Source organism: Pelodiscus sinensis, chromosome 5 (assembly GCF_049634645.1).
Source record: "Pelodiscus sinensis isolate JC-2024 chromosome 5, ASM4963464v1, whole genome shotgun sequence".
Taxonomy (NCBI): domain Eukaryota; kingdom Metazoa; phylum Chordata; order Testudines; family Trionychidae; genus Pelodiscus; species Pelodiscus sinensis.
In genome coordinates, this window is record NC_134715.1 from 102,327,701 (window position 1) to 102,353,726 (window position 26,026).

General features: G+C 39.9%; 1 protein-coding gene and 1 long non-coding RNA gene across 2 annotated transcripts in view; both read left to right on the plus strand.

The window, feature by feature from the left end:
* Positions 1 to 18,372: 18,372 nt before the first annotated feature.
* PPARGC1A (PPARG coactivator 1 alpha) overlaps positions 18,373 to 26,026 on the plus strand; it is a 512,448-nt gene continuing 504,794 nt past the window's right edge. The window contains exon 1 of the mRNA XM_006138159.4: positions 18,373 to 18,804. Coding sequence (XP_006138221.1) covers positions 18,718 to 18,804 — 87 coding nt within the window. The 5' untranslated portion in view covers positions 18,373 to 18,717. The remainder of the gene's footprint in view (positions 18,805 to 26,026) is intronic.
* Positions 18,815 to 26,026, plus strand: part of LOC142829668 (uncharacterized) — a 274,891-nt gene continuing 267,679 nt past the window's right edge. Inside the window, exon 1 of the long non-coding RNA XR_012904355.1 lies at positions 18,815 to 20,038. This is a non-coding gene — a long non-coding RNA (uncharacterized LOC142829668). The remainder of the gene's footprint in view (positions 20,039 to 26,026) is intronic.

The following is a 26,026-nucleotide window of genomic DNA, read 5'->3' on the forward strand; positions in this document are numbered from 1 at the left end:
TTTTGTGGCACAGTACTTCAGTATTTTTCTTTTTCATCAAAAAAATTGAAGAATCATTGAGTCTCCAATCTTTGGGTGAATTGCTTTTTTTTTATATTCCTTTTATCTTCGGTGTTCAATGTTGACATTCTGTGTATCACACTTAGTACAGATAGTGATAAGTGAGATCTCTTTTAACAGAGTTTAAAGAGAAGCTAGATAATTTCATGGAGGTTAGGTCCATAAAAGGCTATTAGCCAGGGGATAGAAATGGTATTCCTGGCCTCTGTTTGTCAGAGGCTGGAGAAGGATGGCAGGAGACAAATCGCTTGATCATTGTCTTAAGTCCATCCTCTGAGGGGCACCTGGTGCTGGCCACTGTCGGCAGATAGGCTACTGAGCTAGATGGACCTTTGGTCTGACCCAGTACAGCCATTCTTATGTTCTTATATTATTAATATAATCTGTAACATGAATTCCCAGACTTAATTCTTGAAATGGTTTAGTGATTTGTTTCAGATGGAAATTCCTTATAATCTTGTTGCAGTTTTGACAGAGCTCTTCCTCCGAACATGTTCATACACACTTTATTGGTCAGAATTGTAATGAGACTGCATCTTGGTTAGAGTCCTTATGGCCAGCTTGAAGTTACCCTTTTAGGTGATGGTCAGATAAGAGACTACGTTGTCAAAATGCAATAATTCTTACGAGGTTGGATACAATAGCATGAATGAACTATTCTACTGACAAACTCTCCAGACATAGTAGTCTTATTATGCTAGGTACTTTTCACTTCTGTACCCTAAGACTGAAGTTTTAAGTCTTTCCTTCTGGCCATGAGAATGGAAACCTAAGTTATTGTCCTTTGCTGCTGATACTATTCAGATTGTTCTTGAGTACTAACATTTAGGATGCTTTGTTTAAGTTATAACCTGTGTCTATAAAATACATGGAGTAAAGTTGATCAGGTTTCCCTCCCTTTTTCCAATTATAAACCTTAAATCCTTTTTTAAAAAATCTGACTTTAAAGAGGAAGGATGTGAGATTGTGGGGAAAATATCCCTTAGCAGCTTAATAAAGATGCTATAACATAGTCTAAAAGATAATTCTTGTGTGTGGATTCAGCACAAGTAGCATGATTAAGTACCAGGCATTCTGTAAAATCTTCCCATTCCCTTCAGTGGACTTCACTGCCCTGGTCCCAATTTTTGTTTAGAGTTTACAAAATACATATTGTGGAGAGGAAGGGGGACAAAGGCAGACAGTTTGTTTAAAAAGTAAATGTAAGATAAATTGAAATGGTTTAGAACAAAATAAATATTGCAAATTGAAAGATTAAACATGTACTTACAATGTAGACATGAACAGTCTTTATTTTCTCCACACATTCGCTAACATTCACCTTCTATCAAGTAAATTCTGCTCTAAAATAACTTGAAAAAATCTACTGTGGGATTCCATTTTGTCTTGCTAACTTCCACATCACACTTGTTCAGTGCTTGGTTTGCAAAGAAAAAGATACTAGAGTTACATTCTCTATCGTTCTTCTAGCTACAGAGTATGTCAGTGTAACAATGGCTGGAGTCCAGCTCTAAATGGAACATGGTCCCATAGTCAGCTGGCATAAGCTAGGGAAGCTTAGGTGCTTCTTTAACATTATGACTGGGGCAGTTTGAGAATTGGATAGCAACTGATTATGACTTCAAATAGTTCTTGATATGAAAGACTATGGCTAGCCCTACAAACTCAGTTTGAGCCTTGATAGTCAGTGTGGAATCTTTGTCACTCTGTAGTCTTCCAGTTAAGTCAGTGACACCTGTGCAAATCACCTGAATTAAATAGTGACACTTGCGAGACCCTCGCTTCTTGGTGTCATTGACTTACTTGGAAGACTGCTGGGTTTCACAGCAATCACTGACTTTTCTCATTTGTCTAGTAGTGTCTCCAGTACTAGAAGTGAAGAAGTACAGGATAGAAAGAGTCTGGTGTTGTCAAACTTTTTTTTTAAGACCAGTTTCTAAGTTGGAAGTTTAGCAGCCTTTATATGGAAGTCAGTGCTTACAAATGCCACTTACATATCTTTTTTTAAGGTTAGATTTGAACTTTTTGATAGCATTTTAATACTCAGATGTAACTTTTAAATTCAAAGTCAACTTTTGTCAAAGATATTACACATTTATGTGTATATTACCAACAGAAACATTCAATAATACTGAATTGTATGTTGAGCTAATTTATTCTATATATTAAAAAAACTCACATGCGACAGATGCAAACTATGCTAATATAACATTTTAGTACAGTTTAATAGCGCACTAGCTATTACTTCTACAATTATGCAGTATTTATCTTAGCCATAAATAAAAGTAGCACCGAGGCTACTTATTTGGCCTATACTCTTTATTTCAACAGTCTGTCATGAAACTTTTTGAATTGTGTATAGTGGCTTCTTGAATTATTGTATAATTAATATATAATTATTTACACTGCAGAAGTATGTTTGTTGTGTAAGAGCCCTACAATAAAAGGGCAAGTTAACAAACATGCTACTATCACTCATACCGATACAGGAAGTAAACTAGTTCTCAGCTCTGAGAGAATTGGAAAGGAGTGAAAGAGGCATGCTTACTGGATGTAATGGTTAGTAAAATACAATATTCAGTTTGACAGGTCACTTAACAAAACAATCTCTTTAAATGAGGTGTTTTATCTTAAGGACACAGGATAAATGCATATTTTGTACATAGATTTGAAAATACTTCACATAAACATCATTGTGATTTTGTTGCTAGAAAAACTTGAGGGTAATGAGGATGAGACTTCAGGTCACACAGTATCTCAGTGATAGAATTATGGAATAATGTTTGGTAGTGCTTGTATTTTAATTATGAGCATGCAAGGTTCATTGTCTGACACTTAAGGAATGTTATAAAAATAGTATCACCCTGTTCATCACTGTAACTTTGTTTTTAGCTATTTATAAAAGAGAAGGCAGTCAATTGAAACAAAATATGAAATCCGGTATTAATATATGGCCAAACAATGGAAATGAGTAACTTCTTAAAATTGGACAAAATACTTTATGCATAACAGTAAAATAATTCAAAGTCTTTCTATACTATGTAATGATCTATTCACGTTAAATAACTCCACTACCCCTCTTAGGAGGCCAAACAGATCTCCTTTTTCAGCCTTCAGTTCTTATGAGAAGTGAAATACTCTGCAGATTTCTTCTGGTATGTAGAACAAAAGATTTGAATAAAGTATGGCTACTGACATTAGTTTGCATCTGGTCAGACTCAGCTGTTTGCTTTCCTGTTTTCCTTCTACTGTATTCTCAACCTTTATAATTTCTTGTAAATTGGTGCATATGTATCAAACAGCAGTTAGTGTGTTTTAGGACACTCAAGGCTTGCCTATATTGCCATTTTACTATGCTGTAACTTCTTCGCTCAGAGATGTGAAAAAACACTCTAAGTGCAGCAAGTTACAGCATTGTAAAGTACCAATGTAAACAGGCTCCTAGTGTGTTTAGCTACTTCCTGCATTAGATGGTTTATCTGGACTTCTGGGAGAGCTCTCTACCAGCACTAGTTCTGTGACCACGTTGCCTTGTTAAAGTGCTGTGGTAGCAGCGCTGCCATAGCTGTGCTTTAAACTTAGAAGTGTAGACAATGCCACAGAATAAATCCTGATACAACTCTTCTGTAGTCAGTTTAACTTTTGAAAAATTACTGCAGTTGAGTTCTTAATGTGAGACTTAATGAGTTCCTTTGGAACGGTTGATGGAAAATAAGTGTTCTATTTACTTGTAGAGTGGTTGATTGTGGGAGGGAGGGTCATTTGCTGTATATGAAGATACCAGAGGGATGTAGAACTAAGTTCAAATTGGATTATGAGATTTTTGTTTTCTAGTTTGGGTTAAGTAAGGAAATAGTAGTACTAGAGAGTAAATCAGAGGAATGTGATTTTTCAATGAGGGAGAGTCCCCCACTTTTTAATAGGGCTTCTACTTAATTCCTCAAAGCAGTTAGGGCTAATGTTGATCTGTAATAAGTGTGTTTAAGTTTGTGTGGATGACAACTGCATTTAGAGAGATACCTGCTAATGTTGTTGGTGATTTGTTGTACAGAAGTGACTGGTCCTGCTTACTTTTCCCTATTTCTCTGTACTTTTATAGCATTTGTTGTTTCAGTGTAATAGAATAAATTCAAGCCAGTTTGCGCTTGTGAACTTGACTGTAGAAGTTTGAGTTTTTACTTACTAAATTTGTCTGCACATATAAAGAACAGTGATGTGCAGAAATTATGTACCTGTTGTGGCACATTTCTGGTAGCATGATGGTGAATAATTTTCATTGTTAAAAATCTTTTGGCATGGGGCAGTTGTTTGCTGTTAAGTGTGGTCTATTTATTTTCGCATCTTCACATCTAATTATAATAACTTCTGTGAGCTATTCCCTACTCTTCAGATGACACAGCATAAGTTTTAAACTTGGAATTAATTTTGAGCATTCTCTGCTGAATATTTTTATCTTGTAGTATAAACAATAAACTATGTAACTGAATAGTCTAAACTGAATTTGGGTTCTATTGGAGTGTAATACTTCAAAAAGGAATTTTTAAACAGTCACAGGAAAAACTTAGAAGGCAGTTACTACTCAAAGTAATATTTCCTTTCTGTTGGATACAGATTCATGTCTAACTTATGAAAGATTGCTACAAATTCTTTTTTACTTATTAAACTAGAAAAGCCGACATGTAACTAGATAATGAGAACCCACATAAATGCAGTTAGCTGTTTAAAAATCTTGTATGTGTGATGAGTAAATAAGTTAGGTTTTATCCTATGGTTTGAGCGTGAAAGACAATACCTTTGGTCCTAATCCTATACCACAGTTTTATAGTCCTTTTAAATCTACTTTACTACAAGGAATACAGTATGTCATGAGTATAGAAATTAGATACATTGTTCCTGTCTCTACTACTGCTCTGCCATTTCAGTTTTCTTTCTTGCATTTTTCCAATCACATTTAAAAATGTCCCATGTGATTAAAAAATATTTTTTAGATTGAATGTGGTGGCTTCAAAACAGTAAATAAGAGGGTTTTTTTCCCCTTCCCTCTCTTCCTTTTTAAAATACTTGCAAAAGACTAAATGTTATGATTATGCAGTACAGGTTGAACCTCTCTAGTCCAGAACTCTCTGGTCTGGAAACATCCATTGTCCAGAGTGATTTTGGTTAGCTGGATGCCCACTTTTCATGGGCGTGATTGAATTTCCCACAGTCCCATAAAGTTTGTTTACAGCCACCAGTCCTAGCTCTCAGTATTCTGTGCTGTTATTTAGTGCTAATTTACCCCTAAATGTCTACTAAGAGTCCAGTAAGCAGCGGAAGTGTTGGTAATGCTACTAGACAATATTGGCCTCCCATAGGCTGGAAAATTCTCTCATTCAGAACTGGTCAGGTCCTGAGGGTGCTAGATCAGAGACGTTCAACCTGTTTTGCATTTGAGATAAGTCGTTACTATTAAGGGCATCCTGACCTCCCAATATCAATGGGTTAAAAGAAAAATGTTGACAGCCAGTGAATGTCAGTACAACCGCAGTGGTCTGTAAATAGTTTTGTTTTGACAATTTTGAGGTGATTTCATTTTGTAGTCTTGATTAAGATACAATAGAGTCTTTAAGTATGTTGAATGTTGGAGGGGCACTACAATACAGGCAGTCCCCGGGTTACGTACAAGATAGGGACTGTAGGTTTGTTCTTAAGTTGAATCTGTATGTAAGTTGGAACTGGCGTCCAGATTCAGCCGCTGCTGAAACTGACCGCCAGTTCTGACTTGCATACAGATTCAACTTGAGAACCCCAGGCATCCCCAAGTCAGCTGCTGCTGAAACTGATCAGCAGCTGATTCCAGGAAGCCCGGGGTAGGGGCTTCCTGTAGTCAACCGCTGGTCAGTTTCAGCAGCGGCTGACTTGGGGACGCCTGGGGCAGAGCACCCCAGCTGCTCTGCCCCAGGCGTCCTGATTCAGCCGCTGCTGAAACTGACCAGCAGTGGCTGAATCAGGACTCCTGGGGCAGAGCAGCTGGGGTGCTGCCGGGTTGGTCCAGTAGCGCCCAGAGCGGCGCTACGGGACCAACCGGCAGCGCCCCAGCTGCTGTACCACAGGTGTCCGGAGCAAAGCCGCGGAGCACGGGGGCAGCGGGACAGCCCAGACGTGCCGTGGCTGTCCTGTTGCCCTTGGGCTCCGCGGCTTTGCTCCCCCTCTCCCTGGTCTGCAGACCAGGGGGACGGGGAGCAAAGCCGCGGAACACGCGGGCAGCGGACAGCCCAGATGCGTCTGGGCTGTCCGCTGCCCGCATGCTCCGCCGCTTTGCTTCCTCTCCCTGGTCTGCTGGAGCCCAGGGAGACGGCCCCGTTCGTAACTGCGGATCCGACATAAGTAATTCGGGGACTGCCTGTATTCACATGTATACATAGGGTTTCAAGTGATTCTGTAAAGCAACTATAATTGTATAGGGGAAAAAACCCTTACAAATTAATGCTGATAATAAATATTTCTTGTGCTTGCATGCTTGCTTATTTTTTTTGGTTGGATTTTATTCTTTTACGTAAAGCATGCCATTGCCTTCCATTTGACTAGTTTCTATTTTGTCGGCTTATCACATTAATGCTCCTAGGCTCATTGCCTCCAACAGCATAAACTGTAAACGTTTAAACTATCAAGTACTTACCGGGTCATGCAGCAGAGGGTTGCAGATAGATCTGAATGCTTTTTCAATTCAAAACTTCAACAATATAGTAGATAGAACCACTTCTGTTTTTTCCCTCCATCAAAATTCATTGCTACTTAAGAGCACTGCAAACTGAAGTGTAGAGACTTGACTCTTTAGACCTTAGAATTATGAGGTTATTTCATCTTACATGTTGAATAACAGGTAATTTATAAGCTGCTTATTATGGAAGGGTGCAGTGTAGTTTTTAAAAAGTTTAATTTACTTTGAACCTTTCCTAAAAGGCCTATAGTTTGTACAGGGGCAGAAGGTTAAAAGCAGGGAAAGTTACAAAAAATGTGGATGATAGTATCTGTCAAAGAGAACATCAAAAACATTGTTTTAATGAGTTTTTGGATGTGCAATAATATGGATGTTATCTTAAATTAGTGCTACTTTGAATAGCCTTTAAAAAGTCCTTGGATTAAGAACAGAAACTAAAGATCAAAGATTATCATGAATTTTGCATTCTGGGCTTTAATGTTTAAAATGAAGAACACCCTTTATGTTGAAAGCTGAGACTGGTTTGCTTTTCAGGAAATTTATTGACAGTAAATAGCTTTGCCCCATAGTCAAACAAGTGGGACAGAAAAATCCATAAAGGCAGTAAAAATTGAATATTCAAATACTTTTTCATTTTACAACAAGTAGTATAGTGTATAGTAGTTGAATATATAAGCTTTTGTGGGCAAGTGGAAAATTGATTAAGTTTTGCCCACAAAAGCTCGTGATACAGTATACTTTTGTATGTCTTTAAGGGCATGTCTACACTAGGAAATTATTTCAAAATAAGTTATTTCAGAATAAGCGTTTGAAGTAGTGTGTCCACACAACAGGGAAGCCTCAAGATTTGTCTGAGGCAGGCTCCCTTAATGTGAACATGCTACCTCAACTTAAGAGCCCCAGGAAGCACTGGGGAGTAATTACTTTGACTGACTTTGAGTAGTTCCTTTGAAATAGCAGTGGAGTGTCCACACTACTGCTGTTTTGAAATAGGTGTTATTCCTTAGGGGAAGCAAGAGTTATTTTGAAATAACCTGCCCATTATTTCGAAATAATGGGCTTGGTAGTGTGGGCACTCCGCTTGTTATTTCTAAACTCCCTAATGTAGACCATGGCTAAGGTGCCACAGGACTACTCTTGTTTTTGAAGTTAGACTAACATGGCTACCCACTGAGACACTATTTCATTTTGGATGCTAGATCATGGGTCTGAATTTCCCATCTTTGCTGTAAACCTTAGTGTTGGATCTGCTACATAAAGCATAATAGTCTATTTCTTAAAATGTCTACTCTAAAGATGTAGCACAGTCAAATACTGTCTTTAAACTGTATATAGTAGCAGAAGTGATTCTTTTTTTCCAATTTGAAGAAATGTGATTTTGGAAGCATGGAGTCTGTTTAGAAGATTTGATCAAACTAATATGTGCTAAAACAAGCCTGACTCTGCATTAGCCTTATTTCAGTCCATTGCAGATCCAACCTGTGACCTTTATATTTCGCTTCATGTTTGTTGGTTGTGTAATGGAAATGATAAATGTTAAGATATCACAGAGAGGTGTAAAAACTTAAATAAAACAGAATAGTTTCTGTTGTGCTCCTGAATAGTTTTTAAATTTTGTCCTTGTGAGGTTCAGATTCTGTCCCAATCTACTTAACAAGATTTCAGCTGTGGCAGTGTCCTGAGCCTATGTCCCTCTGAAACATTCTTCAGTTACTTTTTTTAGCTTTGATGCTTCTCTGTAGAGTCCCTTGTGTAAAACAAACTGATCAAAAGTTCTTGTGCATAGTATAGTGCCTGTTTCAGTGTACTAATAGTAAAGTGCAAAACCAGGAACAATCTTCCTGATTCCACTGTCATTGCAAGCCCTTTTTTCTATCAGTGACTGATAGTGATTGCAGAAGAATTTAACTCTTACAGTATGCTTTTGGAGGACTATGTATGTATAAATTTTAAATAATCATATGAATGGGTTGTTCAGTACATTAGGATGATTGTGCTTCAGAAGTTCTCCTAATAAATAAGTCTTCTTTGTTATACCTTTTCAAGCATTCTTGGGGTGGCATCCAGCAGTTTGGACTTGAGAGGCTTGATCCTGTTATATTGAAGTCATGTTATATTGAAGCTTTGCCATGGACTTCCACGTGCTCAGGATAAGCCAAAATGTTCTGTGGTTTCTTTTCAATAGCATTCACTGGGATTGCATTATTCCATGTATGGAAGCCTGTCAGTTATCCAATCGCGTCTCCTGTTCGACCAACTATCTTGCATTACTGTCAATTTTGACTCTTTTCTTTTGTCTTCTCTGCTTTATCTTACTGTAGCTAGTAGTGGACTTATGCGTTTAAAATTTCCTCTGTGGTGGATTAAATTTTGGATGAAATTTTGTTTTAATCACTTACTTATATTGCTAGTTGGTGAAGATTGCCATCAAGTTCAAGACTTTATCTAAGTTTTAATGGCATGTATTCATGGACTGATCTTGGCCATTTTGGAGGAGAGGTTGTTGAACTCTAATGGAGACTGACCCTGGATTATGATGACACTGAAAAGCTGTTTGAAAGCTTGAACTGGGAATTAAATTATCACTGTGACTTCATTTTAGTGATAACAATGACATTTAAAATGTCTTGCTTGCGGGATCATGAAACTCATCAATGTTCTGCTTCAGTAGACAGTTTCATTCAGTCACATATGATCTTATAGATTCCAAAGAAAACTATTTCCTGGACTTCTTGAGATGAAACATACCCATTTTATCTTGCTATTTAATTCTTGAGCTTTCATTTTACTTTTGAAGGTTCAGGTTTTACTTCAGTCCATTCACTTGCTTACACAATGGACTCCTGATCTAAGCCTATGGCTCCTATGCACTGAGTTAATACAAATAATAAGTAATGTTTCCTATCACTTCTGTTACCATAGAGATATCCGTGTGCTTAGAGGAGATCAGTGCATGGTTGAATAGCTGGCTGAAGCTGAACTTGAGCAAAGACAGCAGTGAAGCTGGTGTGCAGAGAAAAGAAAGAATTTAAGAGTAAAGCCACCATGCAGTTTTCTTTGGTTGGAAGTACAGGCCACTATTGGTCAATTGGTTTCCATAATGTTGTGGACTGATCTTTGCCTATGCTAAACTCTTAGTAGCAACCAATAACAATGTTCTACCACCTCCAGTGGGCTAGACCACGCCGGCCCATCCTGTTGAACAGTGATCTGACTTCAGTCATTTGTGCCTTTGTTATCTGTAGGCTGGACTATAGCATGTAGTATACATTGGCATGGAAGCCTTTCAGAATTTAGGAAGCTTCACTGGTACAGAAGCCTGCAGCACACCTTATTGGCATAGAGATGATGTGTTCCCAGTAGCCTATCTTGAACCTGCACTGCTTTCACACACAGAATATAGAATCAAGTTCAGAGGCTGTCTTTATCTTCAAGGGAATCAATGGCCTGGGACTAGACTCTCTAAATTATTACCTAAACCGCCTCTTTGGGATGCAGATTGTGGTCAACAGCTTTGCTTCTCTGGTGCAATGGAATGTTCAACTATAAGGGTGAAGCACATTTGTGCAGGAAACAATTTTGTCGGAAGGCCCAGTCAAAGACGAATGAATTCCCACAAGAACTAATTTTTCATTTTATCTGAATCGCTTACTGATTTAAAGTGTGCGCATAGACAAATATATTTGTCTTTCCCTGCATTCTTCAGAATCTGTATTGTGTGGTTTTATTTTGTGGATGATAGGGGTGGTGATCAAGTGAGGATAGGTTGAAGAAGTAAATTTTGCATTTTGCTCTAAAGGTGTTACAGATCCTTCTGACCTGAGTTCTGTCCTGTAAGCCAAGTTTCATGCTTAAGATTGGCTGTTCTAGTGACACATCCCTGTTGTGTGGAGTTATGATCACTTGGATGAGGTGATATTGTGAGTAATTTGGAACAATCCTCTGGAAGACTTTGAAGATGAATGCTAATCTTGGATTTGATCTGGTATATGACAAGAAACCAGTAAAAGAAACAAACGCATTTGGAGTGATATGCTGTAAGTGGCCTGCTATGATTTGATCTGGTTGGAGCCCATTTCAAGATTGTGGTTTCATTCTTGGATATTCCATCTTTACATTGTATTATGGACATGGACTTTGTTACTAGTTAACTAGAAATATACATGTGCTGGATTATTCAGATACTGAATGGAAACGAAAACAGTGACAATTACTTTTTTTTTTAATAGATTGGTTCGCTGGCACTCTTTAGTCTGAGATTTGATATTTGCTTTATCAATGTGGTTTTACAAAGTTGCACTTAATGTTGTCTTCTCCTTCCATTTATTTCAAGGGGACTAGGGAATTGCTACATTAGTTCTCAGACTTAATTTCCTCACATGTTACAAGGGCATAACCCTTATCCCATAAAGTGTTCATAAAGCATAATGAAGTCTTCTAATGGAAGGTACTATGAAAGCTTTAAAATACTAATACTTCTGACTAAGGTATAGGAGGACTTTAAAAGCTGTGTGTCTTCCATTTTATGGATACTCCAATATGTTTAAAGGACTTGTGTATGCACTTACACATTGGTGAAGTGAAGGGTTTTGGGGGTTTTTTTGTGCACACAGATACACGGACCACACGATGCTCATTTTGTTTTAGAAAATGTGAGATTATAGACATTGGTCCAAGCAAAAGTGGATTTTCAATTGTTGAGGCCTGGTAATATTTGGAATAAAAATATGCAATGCTAATGCTGGAAGCCTTAAAAATGCAAAAATTGCAAATCTGGCCTAATTGACTTGGGAGAAGTGGATCTGACAAAATTGGTTTCTTGGAAATGTGATGCATGACCAAAATCATTATGAGATGTTAATTCTTGCCTACAAGCTTTACATAAAGAGAGGGGCTGCTTTTATACAGGACCTTGGGTACTCTATTTAATTACTCTGGTGATAGGGGGTAGGGGTAGGGTATATATGTACCTAGATAAAATACACAACTTTAGAATATGCCTCAGAATTATACTCCAGAATCTAAGGGTGTGTTTACACTGCACCCTTAGCTCGAAATAAGATACACAATTTGCGTATCTTATTTCAAAATAGGCTATTTTGTAATTTGACATGTTTACATAGTGCCAGATTTTGAAATAACACTATTTCGAGACATCTTTTATCCCCTGTGGAACAAGGTTTGCAGGGATGCCGAAATAGTGGGTCTGCTATATTTCGCAATAGCAGATGCAGTCAAAAGACACAGAGTAGTTATTTTGGGATACCTCTGGTATCCCGAAATAGCCTTGCAGTGTAGACGTACCCTAAGCTTCAGATGACTATTCTGGAACTTAATTTATTAAAGGGGAACCCTGCTCCTCTTTGAGTTCTAATTCATGTCTATTTAAAGGGCATACTTTAAGGATTAAAGACTTTTGGTTATTCAGTCTTAAGGCAGTATGTATACATACTTAAAGCTAAGACCCATAAGAGGAGTCTTACCTTTTAGGAAATTCTTGCAAGTAAATGAGTGAGCATCTGGAAAAAACAATATGGTCCATGGCAGTAGCTTTCAGTCGTCATGAGCGAACAAGAACCTTAGCATTATTTGAGTGAAGAATTGTGTTCTTTTTGAGCACAGAAATCACGTTCAAATGCTTGCTGTTTAATGGGAAAAGTTAACTCAATTCCTGGGGCTAAGTAGTAACATGACGATTCTCCCCTCAATGTTTTAGGAAATGGATTTATGGAAATAAATGTACATATATCAAAGATACTTTGAACGAATTACTTCATGTTGTCTTAATCTGCTGGATTTATCTTATTTTGGTGTATGTATCATTCTTGCGCGTAAAATTAGACATACGGAGTAGCGAATACTTTATGGGTTTTAAATGTATAATGAAAGCCATCAAGGGTGATTCCAAGGTTGGGAGGCCTCATGTCTGGGCAGTCATATGTAAATAGTCTTTTGTCCTTAAGTCTTAGCAGGGATTGGTAGGGACTAACCAGGTGACTCCCCGTGCAATTGGGGAATCTTTAAAAGCAATCAGAAAGTAGGAGTGTCTTGTCTTTTGGCTGATGGGTGTAGCACACCCAAGGGGGGGAACCAGAGAACCCAGGGAAAAGAGACTTTCCTGGTTTGGGAGGCTTGGCCTGGAAGGAAACAGTTTTAGGGTGAGTTCGTAGTAAGTCTGTAATAAGTTTGTACTGAAGTTTTAATGTGGAAGTAGCTAAGCCTTTTCTGTTACTTGGAGGTTGTAATCTACCTTGCTCTGCCTGTTCTCACCTATTAACACTTAAATACTACTGCTTATACTTAGTAAAATCACTTTTATTTTCTATCATGCCCAGCATAAATAATTATTACCTGAGGGAGCAATCAGTGTGTACATTCCCCCTTTCATTGTTAAAAGGGGCTTACCTAAATAATTCATTTGGGGAGTGGAGTCCCAAGAAGGTGGGCCCAAAACATCATTTTCCTTGGACCTGAAGAGATTCGGTGTCTGCATTGCTTCTCGGGGAGGGGGAGGATGACTGTGATTCTCAGCTGTGTGCTGTGGCCAGAGAAGACCAGGGTGCTGGCCCAGCAGGTCAGGATGGCGAGAAGCCTCAGAGAGCAAAAGGAGGGTGGCAGTGGCTTTGTCAGCACTCTGGGACTCACCTCCCAAGGGGTTATATGTGATCATACCCCATCACACGCAGGAACAGGCTTTCCCCATTGTAATATTTCAATCCATAGTGCTACACATATGCTGTCTTGTGATCATGAATCTCTGATTATTTCTGGAATTCCCAACTCCTCCAAGCTTTGTTCTCATACCTCATCATCTAGCACAGGTGGTGGGCAACCTGTGACAGGTGGGCTGCATGCAGCCCTCTGGGCCTCCACTTTGTGGCATGCAGACCCCTGGCTGCCCCTCTCGCACACTGGGGCACCACACTTCCTACTCCTCCCTTTCCCAGCACTTTTGGAGTTCCACAAATCTGCTGATTTGCGCACCATCTCCACTCCCCCCACCCCTGGAGCTGCAACACAGAGAATCAGCCGTTTGCAGTTGTTCAAGCTCTGGGAGGGAGCACCAATCAGCAGATTCGTGGGGCTCTGAAAGTGATGGGTGGGAGAGTGAGAAGAAGGAAGTGTGGGGCTCTGGTGCAGGTATGTAAGAGATGTATGAGGAAGGGAGATGGAGAGAGGGTCCACGGGCTGCAGGTAGATTCCCAGTAGACTGCAGGCTGCTGTGGCCCATTGAGTTGGAGGGATGCTTATGCAGCCCACTGGCTGTTCTTGGTTGTCCATCACTGATCTAGGTTATGATGGTATTGCCTTCATTCTGTGGTGGTCCCAGGGCCTTTTGTTGTTAGTGTCTATTCTTTCCCCTTTACAGTGATTTTAAAAACAAAGTTAAAAGCAAACACTCATGATAGGTTTTCAATGGTCAAGAAAAGCCTCCCTCATTCTTCTGATCATTCCCCATAGAAATAATGATTTTTCTGTCCATCTTTCTTTTGTCTTTGAGGACTAGTCTTTACATACATATTTAGGCTGTGGCCTGGATGGGCTGAAATGTTAATCTATCATATGCCAAATTGAGGGTACTTTGGATAGTCAACTATCTGTTTCTCTGTTAAGATTCATATATGTGAAAAACCATTTAATTTGATACCTATCTTAACTGTTGAAAAAATAAGAGAAATTTCTCTGTGGGTTGCAAATGCTGTAAGGGAAAGTTTATATTTAAAATCCAAACCTTGCACTGGAATGAAAAAATAGGAATCATATGTGGATACAAAGATTTTTACAAAATAACTAAACCTAATTTTGAGCCTCAATAAATCTTTGACCTTCAATCCAGAATGGAGATTCATTGACATGGAATCTTACCTAGTTTCAAATTCCTGCTGCCAGAAATAATATTGAGAGGACAATAGTGTTTTCTTACAAATCCAAAATCAGAATAATTTAGCATATTAAAAAGTTAAAGGAATTGCTAAGTCTGGTTAATAATAAATAAAATGGTTTATTTTAACTTTATCCATAATGACTGGTTGAACAACAAACCAGTACATGATCTGGAGAAGCGGATACTGAGAATTAATTATTTTTAAATCCTGTTTTACTGCCAATAGAGCTGCTGGAATACTCGCCACACATCTATGAATTAGATTCTTATGCAGGAGAGTGTAAGCACTCCATTAAGTTCGAGTTTGCTGCACAATTAAGTTTGACCTCATGCTAAACAGGGACTCCCCTAGCATTAACTCAGAGATGAACTTTAATCTAACAGATTTTAAAATGGGGGAAACAACTTACAGTACGCACAGGGAAAAGTTTAAAAAAATCAGAGCATGATCTGCCCAGAGGCTAGTTAAGAACACACATTGCATTACAGGCACAGATGGTATGAATACCTATGAGCAAAAATAAAGGCAAAGTAAAGGGGTGTAGTAAAACCTGCAGGGTTCATTAGAAATTGGGGGGAAAATCCAAGCTCTAGCACCTGAAATGTGAATTTTGTCTGCAAAACGTAGAAAGGCATATTAGAACACATTATTTGAGGGTGCAAATTCAAAACTGTGCATATGAATTTAAAATACCTAACTATCACATTGTGTTTTTTAGAAGTTAGAAACAAGAAGTTTGGAAAGTTGACCCTGAGATCCAGCAAAGAGGGGAAAATCATTCTAAAAGGTGAAGTAAACAGCTAAAAAACGAAATGAATTCTCTGCATTAGTCTTTGCTGTCTCTGATGATGGAAAATGCCATTTTCATGGACAGCTGATATTAATAAAAATTGAAGTCTCTCTAAAGAAAATGATGGGGCAACACAAAAATCAGTGGGGTAGTATTCAATAATTTGAGACTATGTCTACACTTAAATCACTACAGCAGCAGTGCCTCTGCAGCACTTCAGAATAGATACTCACTACAGTGATGGGAGGGTTTCTCCTGTTGCTGTAGTTAATCCATCTTCCTGAGAAATGGTAGCTAGGCTGATAATACAAGTTCTTCTGTTAATGTGTTGTCTACATTAGGGGTTAGGTTGGTTTAATTGCATTGCTCAGGAGGTAGATTTTTCACACCCCTTCGGGATGTTGCTAGGTCTATCTAACTTCTTAGTGCAGATTTACCCTAAGTGTCTCCCATATTCTGTTCCTTTTCGCTATTGTGTTTTCCACATGATTTGGGGAGAAAAGTGTTTTTTTTAGCCAGGAAGCCTTTATATCAATCTTTCTGGCACAGGTTACTTGACATAGATGTATGGGTCAGGGGTGTGAAAAAAACATAATACGTAGCTGCCATAGCTATGCTGGCAAAACTCATGACAGAACTCATGTTATTTGGGATGATAGCATTGCTATATGAAAATAAAAATGTCTGGAGAACCAATAGGCATGAGGAACTTGGGGACCATCAAACAGAGAACTTTAAATAGACTTAAAAAGGCCTTAAGGCTCTCGGTTTGATTCAATAGTTCAAAACAGTGTTTTAGAGAATCCTGAAAGCTCTTCAGTAATCTTAAATTTTATTCTATTTGTCCCATTTTGTATGATTTATTTGGAGTGGTTTAAGTACACATTTAAAAAACAAACAGGTTGACTTCATGGAAAACACTTGAAAGCAAATTTACTTTTCTGTATGTTTCTTCCCTTGTATGTTGCTGCTCCAAATATTTTGCATGAAAGGGAATCTTTGTTTCTCAAGACTGTTAGAGAAGAAACAGGCAACCCAGGAGTGGATGGGTTAAAGGAAATGCTTTAGAGCTCATGCACATTTACCTCAGACTGGTGTCCATTCTGACACCATTTGCTTTAGCCACTTAGATGTTTCAATGGATCGCATTGGTTAAGTCTAATGGGCTCTTTACTGCAACAACTTCAACACAAAGCTAATTCCCAGTGTTACTAAGGAGGGGGTGAAAAGTGTTGCATTAACAGGTACGTTGTGAGCAAGACACAAGAAGTCATTCTTCCACTCTACTCTGCACTGATAGGCCTCAGTTGGAGTATTGTGTCCCGTTCAAGAAAGATATGGAGAACTTGGAGAAGGTCCAGAGAAGAGCAACAAGAATGATTAAAGATCTAGAGAACATGACCTATGAAGGAAGATTGAAAGAATTGGGCTTGTTTACTTTGGAAAGGAGAAGACTGAGAGGGGACATGGTAGCAGTTTTCAGGTATTTAAAAGGGTGTCACAAAGAAGAGGGAGAAAAATTATCCTTAGCCTCTGAGGATAGGACAAGAAGCAATGGCCTTAAACTGCAGCAAGGGAGGTTTAGGTTGGACATTAGGAAAAACTTCCTGTCATGTGGTGAAACACAAATAACTTGCCAAGGGAATCTCCATCTCTGGTGATATTTAAGGGCAGGTTAAATAAACATCTATCAGGGATGGTCTCACTACTGGCTCCTGCCATGAGGGCAGGAGACTGGACTCTGACCTCTCGAGGTCCCTTCCAGTCCTAGTATTCAATGACTCTATGAAAAGCTTTTTTTAACCACTCTGACGTTGCGTGGAATGTCTGAGGTAAACATGCGTGGGCAATAAAGCAGTTCTGTTTACCCCATCTGCTCCTGAGTTACCTATTTCTTCTCTAACAAAGACTATATATACCTCTGCTGATTTCTGCCTCTCTGAATTCATCGGTGGCTATTTCTGACATTAAGTATAGTTGATGTGGAAAATTGTTTATATTGGCTGAAGACTGTGCTCTCAGGTATTATACAAATGGTGCAGGTGAACTACTAAAGGGTCATCTTAATCTCAGTTGGCTGATTATCTTTACTATTGTGACAAACATCTAAATGACTGTACCTGAAAGATTAAAGATTTTTTGTTCAACTTTACTTAGTTTGACAATGGTGTGTGTATACTGAATTCTTCTATTTCTAATCAGAAAAAGTTCCTTGTTGATTTTTTGCAGGCTTTCATGTAACTTGGAGAGAAAAGCCTTTAACAGGAAAAACACCAAAGTTATATGAAGGGTAACTTCTGTACTTAAAATTATTCGAATTTTTAAACAAAGTTTAAGTTGCTGTTCCTCTTCCAGCAACAAATTTTACACATACCCCTTTCAAAAAGTTTAACTTACTCCAAAATTCTCATGCGGCTTCAGTAGCCGGGGGGAATTCCTAATAGCATCCTGCATTAGGTTTTATAGGAAGTACTACTATTGGGGCACTAACCAAGTTGTCTCAGAATTCAACTATTATTCCATATACTGTATGGACTTATGCTGGTGGAGGGTTAAATTGGGACAATTTATTTTTGTGTGAGGAAAAGAAAGGGCTTGCTAATACGTGGACATTATTTTTTGGAGAATGTAGATTTTATTGGATCATAGTCTGGAAATCTAAAAATGAACTTAATCCTGAAGGCGGGATGTAAAATTGGAGGCATGTAATTGAGTTTTCTTGCAGCGAGAAGCAATCAAAGGGCAGGTGTAAACGCTCTTGTGCAGTATGACGCTGGGGGTGGAAATCTGCACCTCAGCTCCCGAGGCGTAGGGGTAAAGCCTCATCCCCTCCTTATCTGTCCTCTTTGCTTGGTGCAGCAGCACGTTCAGCAAGCGCCCTCTTGTTTCCTTGCGCAGGTTGCGGGGCCGGAGGAGCAAATTGGGGTGGGTGGGGACGGAAAGGTCACCTGGCGCTGGTGATTTAGTACCAGGGGCTGTAGCACAGCGTGTCCCCAGCAGCGGCAGCGTCGGAGTGAGCGCGTACACGTGACTCCGGCTTTGGCTCCTCAGTGCCTCTACAAACAGACGCGCGCACACACATCCCCTCTCTTCTCCAACCAGTCTCTCTCCCCCGCCCTCACACACACACACACACACGCCGTGCAAGCAGCCACCGCCAGGGCAAAGCTCTAGGCACACGCCGGGGTAGCAGCGCCAGGAGCAGCGTAGCAGTGATCAGCCAAGAGGCAAGAGTTTGCGAAGGCTGCTGTGCCCTGCGAAAGAGGCTTCGCACGCGGAGGATGGCTGGCTGCGGGCTGTCAGAAGATGCCTTCTTCTCTTCCTTCTTCTACAACTACACCTCCTCCTGGGAGAGCTCCTACAACCAGGTAAGAGGTTGCGGGGCTGCCCGCCAAGCGCTCTCCTCGGCACCCACTTGCCGCCTCGGTGGGGAGACGTGGCTTTGCCGTGCGTGTGGCTCTGTATTGGGGAAGGGGAGGATGGTGCACAAATGACAGCGAAAAGGAGCTTTCCGGAGGTGGAATGTGCCTGGTCCTCGCTTCTCTCAAGCCCCTCCTGGGAGGACGGAGGAGCCCCAGCGGGAGGAGGAGAAATAGGAGCGGGTGCCGGTGGTGCGTTACCCAGAAACAACTCACAACAAGGCAACTCAAGCGAAACCTTCCCAAGTGCCCCCTGGGCTGCGCTCTTCCTTTCGTCTTGCACTGAGGGGTGTGGGGGCGCGCGTGCATTTTTGGGCGGGGGGGGGGGGAGAGGACAGCGCTGGTTGCGAAGCTGCTGAGCAGCCCCCCCAAAATGGCTGAATAGGTATCACATGTCCTAATTACTGACCCCGTCTGGATGGGAATAGTTCCGATTCTTCCTCCCTCCCGAAGCGCTCCCCACCGCCACTTAACTTTGATGACTGTGCAATGCAGCCGGTGCATCCCAAGGACCCCCCCCCCCCCCCCCCCCGCTTTTCCCCGGTCTCCAAGCAAGTGGTTTTGCAATGAGGTGCAGGCTGGGAGGGAGGGGAGCGAGCTGAGAAGCAGGAAGGGTAAAAAAAAAAATCTGTCTGAGGTTGTCAGGAGCTATTCTGGGCGCTTCCCGACTGTCTTCAATTAAATAGCGGTTGTCGTCTGCTGCCCCCACTGCCGGCCGGGGGACAGTCCAAGCGGCGCTCCCGAACAGGCGGGGAGGGGAAGGGCTTGCATCGGGGCGGCAGGGGGAAAAGTTGAGCCGAGGCTGAAGGCTGCGCGGACAGGTGACCTGGAGCCGGCTGCCTGCGCCCGGGAGCGGAGCGGAGGGGGCGGCGCGGCGGGCGTGTGCCTGGGTCAGGTGGCGGAGGGGCTCGGGGGAGGCTCGCCTGCGCGGCTCCCGCCCTGCTGGGGGCAGAGCTGTGCTGAGCTCATGGAAAAACGTGCGGCCCAAAGGGCCGGGCGGCTTCCTGGAAACAGTCGCTGCCGGTGTAAGGTTACCCCCTGGCGGCCGGGGCTCAGCCGCCGCGCTGCCTGCGGGAGGTCACAGCTCGGGGAGCCCGCGGCGCCTGTGGCTGGAGCCTTCGAGGGAGCAGCGAACTCCCCGGCCCTTGTCGTGGGGGGCGGAGGGGGAATGTCTCTGCACCCGGTGAGGGTAGATGGGGGGGAAAGCCGGGAGCACGCGAGCCTGTGTTGCTACGTGGGGGTAGGGTGAACCCCCGGCTGGCTTGTTGGGGTGATCCGCCCTGGGCTGCGGGTGTGCGCTGAACCCCTGTAACCAGAGCCACAGTCGTGCCCGCTTCCCAGGCCAGCCCCTGGCTGGAAGCACCGAACCGAGCAGTCAGGGGGCAAACGCGGGGATCGCCGGCAGCGGAGCGCGGCCAACTAGCCAAGGGCAGAGAGAGCGTGCTAAGTTTGCTGTGTGATTCTCATCAACCCACTGCGCCTTGCACTCGCCCTGAAAGGCAGGACCGCCGCTGCCCGGGGGGGGGGGGGGTAGGTTTTTCTCCCATTAGATATGAATCCACAGCATTAGTGTGTAATCTAACAAGGGTTTATGCCCCGTTTAAGGCAAGCAGTCAAAGGAAAGCTCCTTGGAAACCGGGGGGGGGGGGGAATATTGCTAAGAAGGACGCAGACAATAAATCAGGTCTAAACCAGTTCCTATAGATAAAGTTAGTTTCACTCTCTAATATTTCCATAAAAGGGAAACAGTGTTAAATGCTAGATTCTTTTATTCCTTTTCTTAAATTGCCAAACTGCAATGAAAACTAAGAATTACTGTTCAAGCTATACTTTATAGAGACCAGTGTTGAACTGGGGACGAGGAGTCCTGTGGCACCTTATAGACTAACTGAAGTGTAGGAGCATAAGCTTTCGTGGGCAAAGACCCACTTCGTCAGATGCATGGGATGCATGCATCTGACGAAGTGGGTCTTTGCCCACGAAAGCTTATGCTCCTACACTTCAGTTAGTCTATAAGGTGCCACAGGACTCCTCGTCGCTTTTGCAGATTCAGACTAACACGGCTACCCCTCTGATACTTGACAGTGTTGAACTGTATCTAAGGAAAACAGAAGATAATTTGGGATGCTGATCTATTTTTAGTAGGGCTATGTAAACTCTAAGATATAGTACACAAACTTGAATTAAATATTCATAATTAGGGAGGTAGAAGTAGAAGGTATGTATAATCATATATGGCAGTGCAACAAGAATGAGTGCATCAGATTTTCCAAAAGCTAAAACCCAGATGAATTTAAGATACAAATTGGTTTTGCTTCATGACTCCCTTGTGTTGTCATTTTATGTATCTCATGTTTGTATTTACAACAATTGGATTCACCTAAATGAAAATTAGCAATAAGCTGCTCACAGCTGATCTGTAATCCTACAATGAATACAATCAGTATTGCTGAGAATCAGTTTGTATATGGTTTTTTAATACTTAAAAGGTAGGTTTGGCCTAAATTTGAGAGCCAGACATATTTGTGTTTTTTTTTTAAATCTGAACTGCAGCCAAAAAAGCTTACAAACCGTTTCTTCTTACTAAAATAGCAACATTGCTCAAATCTAATTTGTTTTGTTTACTCCACTTCAGTTTTTTTAAAACAAGCCCTCAAACTTTAAAGCACTACAAAGTGCTTATGAAGGGAAGGGTTGATTCTACCGAAAAAACTATCTTTTTATTCCTAAATCAATATGATGCACTCTCAGCATCTAGTGCCATGTAAAAGGATCCTTTGTACATTGAACTGTTATTGATAAACCATACCTCACTAAGGAGATTTCTTCCTGGCATCTCAAGCTATGTTTTTAATAAACCTAAACACAATCAGAATAACACTTTTCAATATAAACAACCAAATGAAAGAGAATAAAGTGAATTCTGTAAATACAGTATAACAACTAGCAGCTCTGAAATCAGCAGTAGAACAATTATTACCCTGACTGAAATCTTAGGTTTAGGAGTTCTAATTTTTGTATTTTTGGCATATCATTGCAATTCATCTTTCAGCACTGGCTGTGGAGGGGTGATTTGTTGGTAATGTTCTTAGAAGTAACTTCTTGAATTGCATATAAAACTGGAAAACATCACAGAAGACTGTATAAAGAAATCTATTCTGAATACAGTTCTAAGGCACCTCTGCATGAAAATGAAGGCCTATTGTAGTTAAGCTTGCCATATTTTTGTGTTAATATAGTGTTGCTGAGAACCCTAAAACAAAACACTTGTGTTACTAAAGGTTTGTTTTTAATTTTAAAAGTGTAGTGGTATTCAAAGTTTGGATTACCAGTATTGGAGGCTGAAATTCTCTATTTATAGAATAGCACAAGTTCTATGAAGTGAAGGAACCAGTAGCTTTTAGGATGATTAATTCTATTACTTTTGAGACTTATCAACAAAGCTGGCAATTCTGTTGATGATTTTTAAGGACATTTGTGAGATTAACAAATGAGTCTAACTGACTCTAACTAAACTTCCCTTTCCATTTGTTTATGTAATAGTCATGAAACATTTACCATTACTTCTACTTACCCCACCATCCCCCAAAAGCTATGGGTTTTCTCAGAGCTGAGATCTAACATAGTGGCATTGTCCATAATTTCCACTTCCCCTCACTGTGAATTAATGTTCTTTGCATTAGTTAGCTGCTGCTTTCATCCCAGAGGTGTCTGCATTGCAATGATATTGAATCCGTGTAGTGATATGAGCTGATTTAGGATTCATTGCAGGTATTTCACTGATTCTAGTTGGAACTCTCAGCTGTAAGTTTGTTAGCTAAGCCTCCATTTCTCTTTATACTATTTTTAAGCATTGCAATATTTCGTATAAATACTTCCAGTGAAAGCAGTCAGTGGATGCAGGTAAGTAGCTGAAAGTTGAACAGAGAGTTGTTTCTGTGGTTTGGCTCTTTGTTCCTGAATATGGAATAGCCAAGGAAAAAACCTAGTGAGAGCATTTTGCCGATACTTCCTGGATGGTGGACTGAACTGAATATGTTGCTTTATGCATTTTCTTTTTTCCTATGTTGAGTAACTCCAATGGTTCGGCTTGTGTTTTGGCATATAATCAAGTCAGACCTGTGATTCAGCTGTGCTTTCAATATTTCTAGCATTTTGGATTTGATCCCTATATTTTAGATTTTCTGCTATTTTAAAGGTTACTGTGTAAGTATTTGTGCACTGAAAATATATACTATATATTTATGAGGTAAACAAGTGTCGAGTGAGATGCTGTACACATCTCTTCAGATAGCCCTGCCAAAATGTTTTAGGTTTTTATAGACTGGCACTTTTATTATGAAAAAAAACCCTATGAATTGTCATAATTTTTTGTTCCCCCCCTCCCCCCCCCAAGTCTTAAAACACTGGATTGAAGCTGTCATTTGTTTTCGCTTGTACGCTAATCAAAATTTGTACCCAGGTTTCTGGAGATTAAAAAGACACTGGTAGGTTTAATCCAAAATTTAGGTTATATACAACTTTTCTTATTAAGCAAAAAAATCTCCTCTGTTAGTAACAGAGATGGACTTTGTGATTTTGAAAAAATTAAAGTGTTAACCTTGCATTTAAAGATTTTCCGTGTCTTTTGCTATTCAAGTGTCACTGTGTGCTAGTACATATGAAGCAAAAAGTGAAAATAAACTGAAAATGAAACGGACAAACACATTTTGCTTGATTAAACTAAATAATACAAAAAGTAAACAAATAGCATAATTGAGTAAATGTAATTTTGGATTTAAAATCTTTCAATTTGAATAATTTAAAGTGTCCTTAGTTAAGGGCATTTTTGTTTTATATTTATTTCAGGATTTAAATAATTTAAAAATAGTGTTTTTACTGTTCTACGTAAAAGAGTTTAAAAAGATTGCCATCAGTAGTCACTGTTGATTTTTAAAATGTATTTGCGAGGGTTGTCAAATAAAATGATTGCTCAATTTTCAAAATCATTTTATTGTTTAATAATCACAGCCTCGATTTTAACAGGAAGTGGGTTTTTGATACCAGTTTAATCTGGCATAAATGTGTGTTTTAAACTGCGGGCATAATATTTCCTCATGTCCATGAGCAAAACAGCAAAATAATGTCCGTTTAAACAGATATGCAAAAGGGACAAAATGTTATTTAAAATACTGACTTAGAACAAAAGATTTAGCTACAATTTGTAAGTTACAGTTCATGATAAATGAATGCATTTTAGAAGTTCCCATGTGGGTATTTTTGAAGACCACAATCTATCCCATCAAGAAGGGAAAAATGCCAGTAGTTACAGCAGAAATGCATTCTATAGGAAGAAGGAAGAGAGTTCTTAGTTGGTCACATGTTCTTTTGGTCTATGCATTGATTATAAATGCAGGGTTTGCATTGGAATGAGAATGGGGCCATCCACCCTTTATACTCTTCATCAGGGAAGCAGTACCTTCTTCCAGAGAGGCCAGGGGAAATCAGTGGGTACTCTTTGCTAGTGTAGAGATAAATGTATACTGCAGAAGGGTATTAAATATAAAAGAGCAATGGTAAAATGATTTACTGTGTGAGGCAGTAAGACATTTTTTGGTCACCTGAGAGGATTTTTGTTTTTGAGATAATTATCTTAATCTTTTTTTCATATAGAGATCCAAAAAGATGATGATTAATAGACCTTTCTGAAGGAGTTTGAATTGTATATATTGAGATGCTCATGTATAGAAAGAGACTTACTGAGGAACATGTATGCATTTTTGAAAATATTACTTGATCTTTATCATTTAGATCATCATCTGATCTGATTTACGAAAAGCTAATGGGTTTTGTAGTATTTTTTCCTGAGGCAGTGTGAATATCTGAGATTGGGTTAGTCTTGCCATGACGGGAAGGTATCACTGAGGGATATCAGCACAATGAACACATTTAAGGAGGCAAGGATAGCTCAGTGGTTTGAGCATTGGCCTCCTAAACCCAGGGTTCAGAGTTCAATCCTTGTGGAGGCCATTTAGGGAGTTGGGGCAAAAATTCATCAGGGATGGTACCTGGTCCTACTGTGAAGGTACAGGACTGGACTCAATGACCTTTCAAGGTCCCTTCCAGTTCTAGGAGATAGGCAATCTCCATTATTATTATTATGCATGTAACGGAGAACCTGACATAAATTTAGGTATAAATGCTAAATTAAATGTGGAAAAGCAAGTGCCCATTTCTAATGTCTTTTTGGTTTATCTTATGCTTTTCTTTGCTTTGTGTGCATATCTTTTCATATATTTGAAACTTAGTGCTATAAAATTGCTGAAAAGGAAGGAAAAATAATACCTCTGAAGTCCTTTGCTCCAGAGCTATTTAAAAACATTAATTAAGCTCCAGGGACCTAATGTTGAGGGTAAATATTTGTGGGGGTAAGTACAAGCAGATTAAGGGCAACATTTTCAAAAGTGGTCACTAGTTTTAGGTGTCTAAGTTGAGACAATATGGGTTTTATTTTTGGAGGAGATTCTGAGTCACTAGGAGCTGCAGGTGATCAGAATGTCTGAAAATCACTCTCCACATGCCACAATTTAGGCACCTGTAGATTCTTGAAAACTTGGGCCTCAGTGTCTTGTACAAGTGCATATATGGGAAATATGTTGGAGAAGCAAGAATAGAAACAGTCTCCTGACTGTCTTGTGCTTTAATCATAAGAACTTCATTCCCTCCATAATAATCTGGTTCCTGTCAGCATGAAGAGAAGAGTGTCATCACCTGTCATATGACGTGAATGTTTGAGAATTTGGTACTTTTTTACACACACACACACACACACACACACACACTCTGTCTCTTTCTCTCTCTCTCTCTCTCTCTCTCTCACTTTTCACAGTTTTAATTCATTTTATTATTTGCAAGAATAATTTAGTCCCTTATGTTAACAATGAATGATTAAGGTTTTGTACTTCCATTTACAGCATAAATTAGCATTTTTGTTTTCCATTACAGCTTTTGAATGTAGAATTATAATATATAATTTACAGCAAATAGATGTTATCAGCTCTTTGGATTAGAACAACCACATAAACTTGTACAAATGATAAAAATGGAATCAATTACTTCTCAAAATGGAAGCAGCTTACAAATCTTCACATATAAAGTGGCAGGACTAGCTAGTTATTGTAACTAATAATTA